The following is a 3917-nucleotide window of genomic DNA, read 5'->3' on the forward strand; positions in this document are numbered from 1 at the left end:
TTGTCTTTTATCTTTTTCCGTGTCCGGCAACGGATCGCAACCCTCAGTGTTGCCCCCGTACCGGACCGGGGACCGGCAACGGGATTGCAACCCTCGATGCTGCTCCTGCGCCTCGCTCAGCCAGTGAGCGGGAACCGGTCTGCATGTGGGATCCGAACCCTCGGGCGGGAGCGCCGCCGCGCTTCCCAAGCGGCACACTTATCCAGTGCGCCACCGGGCCGGCCCCCTATTCTGCCATCTTGATGAAGTCACTATATTCTGGATATTAAACCTTTATCAGATATGTGATTTGCAAATATTTTCTCCCATTCTGTGGGTTCTCTCTTGATCATGTCCAATGTGCAAAAGTTAAAATTTTTTTTTCTTTCAACACTTTCACGGTTGACAGGTCCCAGGCGCACAGGGGCTGCAGTGCTTCCGGCTTGCGTGTCTGTGGCTGAGGGGGCACTATGAAGTGGGAGGCGCTGATGGCCATGAGCAGGAATTGCTGCCCGAGGACCCCAGCCTCCTCTCCAGAGCATGAGCTCGGGCAAGAGCGCCCGCTACAACTTCTCCAGGAGGCTGCCAACCTTCCCAACCCAGACATCACCCCAGGACCACAATGGAAGTGATCATTGGACCTGCCACCATCACTAAAGATGGGGAAACTGAGGCCCAGTCACCAGGCAGCCAGTCAAAGCCCAGATCTTAAACCCAGACCTTTCGGGCTGATTGTTGTGACGTCTGAACGGCCACTCTAGGGGCCTCTGGTTGAGGGGGCGAGCCTCCTGTCCCAGAGCCTGCCTCCTGTATGGCCCGTGCGGTGGCTGTCTCTGGCTCCTGTGTGGACACTGACCTGCCTGGGCGTCCTGGCACCTTCCTTGGAGGAGGCTGGAAAGGCTGGGCCTATTTCCTGGTGCTGGCTATGCCGGGAAGGGATGGGAGACCCAGACCCCCAGGATGCAATCCAGGCCCTACCACACACCAGTTGAGGGACCTCGGCCTCTCTGTGCTTCAGTTTCCTCCTCTGGTGGGACCAGCACATGCAGACGGCACCGCAGGATGCCCTTCTCCTGCACACTTGCCTGTCATCCGCACGGAGGCCGTGCTGCCAGCCTGCTGCAGCTCAAGGCCCCCGTGGGCACCATATGCGGGCACACATTCTGCAGAAGACACGCCTTGAAGCTGGAGGAGTGTCCTGTGGACAAAGCCAAGCTGACGGTGCTGGTGAACAGCATCATGGTGGCCAAGCAGATCGGGAAGTCTTCGTCCACAGCAGGCACTGCTGTCAGGTGGCAGGGGCCCTGAGGGTGTCCCTTTTCATCAAGCTCAGTGCCCAGAAGGACCACAAGGGCAGCTGTGACTAGAGCCCCATGTGGTGCCCCAACGACCCCAGCTGCCCCTCCCCCCCAAGACATGATCTGCACACAGACCCTGCTGTGCTACCAGGACAGTGTGACCATGCAGGCCATGTCCCGGGGCTGGCTCTTCTCCGGGGCTGTGGACAGCACCGTACAGGTCTGGACTTTCTAACCAAGCCCAGGCCCTGGCTTCCCGTGGGTCTTCCTGAGCCAGGCCGGCCACACAGGGTGGTCTTGGGTTTCCACCTTCCCCGTGGGGACAGGTGGACGGGCCAGGCAGCCGGGCAGCGCCCTTCCTGCCCTACGCTCGGCGAGCCTCCCTCTACTTGGCCCTGTCCTCCTTGCTGCCGGGACAATGCACAGGTCACTCTCTGGGTGCCAGACTGTGTAGACTTAAAAGCTGCACAGACTGTGGGGGAAAAAACAAGCATTTTCAAGAAGTTATACCTTTTGATGAAGTCCAACTCACCTACTTTTTGTTGCTGTTGTTGCTTGTGTTTTTAATGTCATATTTAAAAACCATCACCAAATCCAAGGTCATAAAGATTTCCCCTTGTGTCTTCTAAGAGTTTTATAGTTTTAACATTGTTTTTCTTTTACAGATTGTGCCTTTGGTTTTATGTCTAAGAGTTCTTTTCCCAGGCTACGAGGAGTTTAGGTTTTCATCTAAAAATTTTGTAGAGTTATAGTTTACATTTAGACCTAAGACTCATTTCGTATTAACTTTTGTATAAGGCATGTGGTTGAAGTTGAGACCCTCCCTTTTTTTCTGTGTATGAATGTCCGATTGTTTCGACGCTCTTTGTTGGACGGACGGTCCTCCCTCTGTTGACTTGATTTCGCACCTTTGTCAGAGATCAGGTAGTGAATTTGTGTTGTTCTGTTCTGGATTCTATAGTTCAAATGACCTATGTGTACATCCCTTTGCCAATAAATACTACCCTGCTTATAGTGAGCCTTAAAATTGGGGGCTGTGACACCTTCAACTTTAGTCTTCCTTTTCAGAATGGTTTAGACTGTCCTGGTTTCTTTGTTTTTCCAGACATTTTAGAATCAGCTTGTCTATATCTTGTCACAGATTGTCCCGACGGCGAGATACCAGGGAAGAAGCAACGCCAGGTCAGGGGTGCTTTGGGTTCTGGTCTTTCCTCATCCACCTGCTGCTGTTTGCTTCCCGGAGCCTCAGGTGTCTGCCCTGCGCCTGCTGTCAGGTTTTGCAGCTGCAGTCCCCAGGAGAGGCAGGGTGGGTCTGGCTGATCCGTCTTCCCTGGGACAGGAACCCTCTTGTTAATTTTTAATAGTGTGATAATGGTATTGTGGTTATACAAAAGTCCTTACCTTTTAGAGATACAAACAGAGGTATATATGGATTAAATGATTTTTTTAGAAACCACAATGAGAGACTAAGTTTTAAAAGTATATCAGGCTAGCAAAGACCAAAAAGTTTGGTAATGGGAAGGCAGATGCAGGGTGGTTTGCACCTGTCTGCAGCCAGACTTCCCGGGTTGCAGTGCCCGCACCCCCAGCTAACTGCAGCTTGGTATTAATAAACTCTCCCCTGGGGAGCAGAGAGGACAATGTGAGCCGGAACGGAGCCACTTGGCAAGGGCCCGCGATGCCTGCTCTTGAACACGGCTGTCTGTCATTCGCCCTGGGGTATGGGGAGACAGACCCTGCTGGAGTGGCCGGTGGCCAGAAGGGTGCCACTCCGAGGGGGGGGCTCTCCCTGTTCCAGTAGCTTAAGCTGCCACCAATTGGCAGTACACTTCCTGTGAAAGGTTCCCACATGCTCCCACATGAGGGAAGTCACTGCAGGGTCATGGTGACAAACGACAAAGTCCAGGAAACACCTAAGTGTTCATCCGCAGGGACGCATTCCACCCATCAAGGTACAGTCTTATTTAGAACAGAATCCTGTGCAGCTGCTAAGAAGAATGGGCGATCTCTCTTGCTCTGTCGTGGGAAGATCTATACATCAGGGTGCCGAGGCAAGAGGTGGCGGCTACTGTTTGTACTAAAACAGAAGCCCACACATACCCACGTGGGGTGTGTGGTTCTGTGTGCTCAGACTCTGCAGAGGCCCCAGAAACGGGCAATGGCAGGTCCTCAGAGAGAAGAGTGGGTAGGTGGGGGGTGCGAGGGTGACTCCGTTTTCACTGAATGTCTTTTCTTACCTTTTGACTTTTATAACATCTACATGTATTACCTTCTCAAAAGAAGTTGAAAATAATACTCTAAAAAAAGAAAAACAGTCCATACTGCCAAAGTGACCTATGGACTTAATGCGATCCCTATCAAAATTCTGGTGATGTTTTCCACAGAAACAGGAGAAACAACCTTAAAATTCATAGGGGATCACATAAGACCTCAAATAGCTAAAGCAATCTTGAGAAAGAAGAACAGACGGCTCCACACTCCCTGGGTTCCAACTATCTTACAAAGCTTCAGTGATCAGAACAGCATGGTGCTGGCATAAAAACAGACATGAACACCAGTGGAAAAAAGCCCAGAAATAAACCCACAAATACACAGTTGCTGTGGTTTGACTGTGTGTCCCCTTCAAAACTGATGTTGACA

General features: G+C 51.8%; 1 protein-coding gene across 1 annotated transcript in view; it reads left to right on the top strand.

Annotated features, from left to right (window-relative positions):
• The first annotated feature begins 1041 nt into the window (after nucleotides 1-1041).
• LOC103595375 (ras-related protein Rab-12-like) overlaps nucleotides 1042-3917 on the top strand; it is an 18243-nt gene continuing 15367 nt past the window's right edge. Inside the window, 2 exon segments of the mRNA XM_008578758.1 lie at nucleotides 1042-1258; nucleotides 1394-1497. Coding sequence (XP_008576980.1) covers nucleotides 1042-1258; nucleotides 1394-1497 — 321 coding nt within the window.

The sequence above is a fragment of the Galeopterus variegatus genome, unplaced genomic scaffold (genome assembly GCF_000696425.1).
Source record: "Galeopterus variegatus unplaced genomic scaffold, G_variegatus-3.0.2 Scaffold1752, whole genome shotgun sequence".
NCBI lineage: Eukaryota > Metazoa > Chordata > Mammalia > Dermoptera > Cynocephalidae > Galeopterus > Galeopterus variegatus.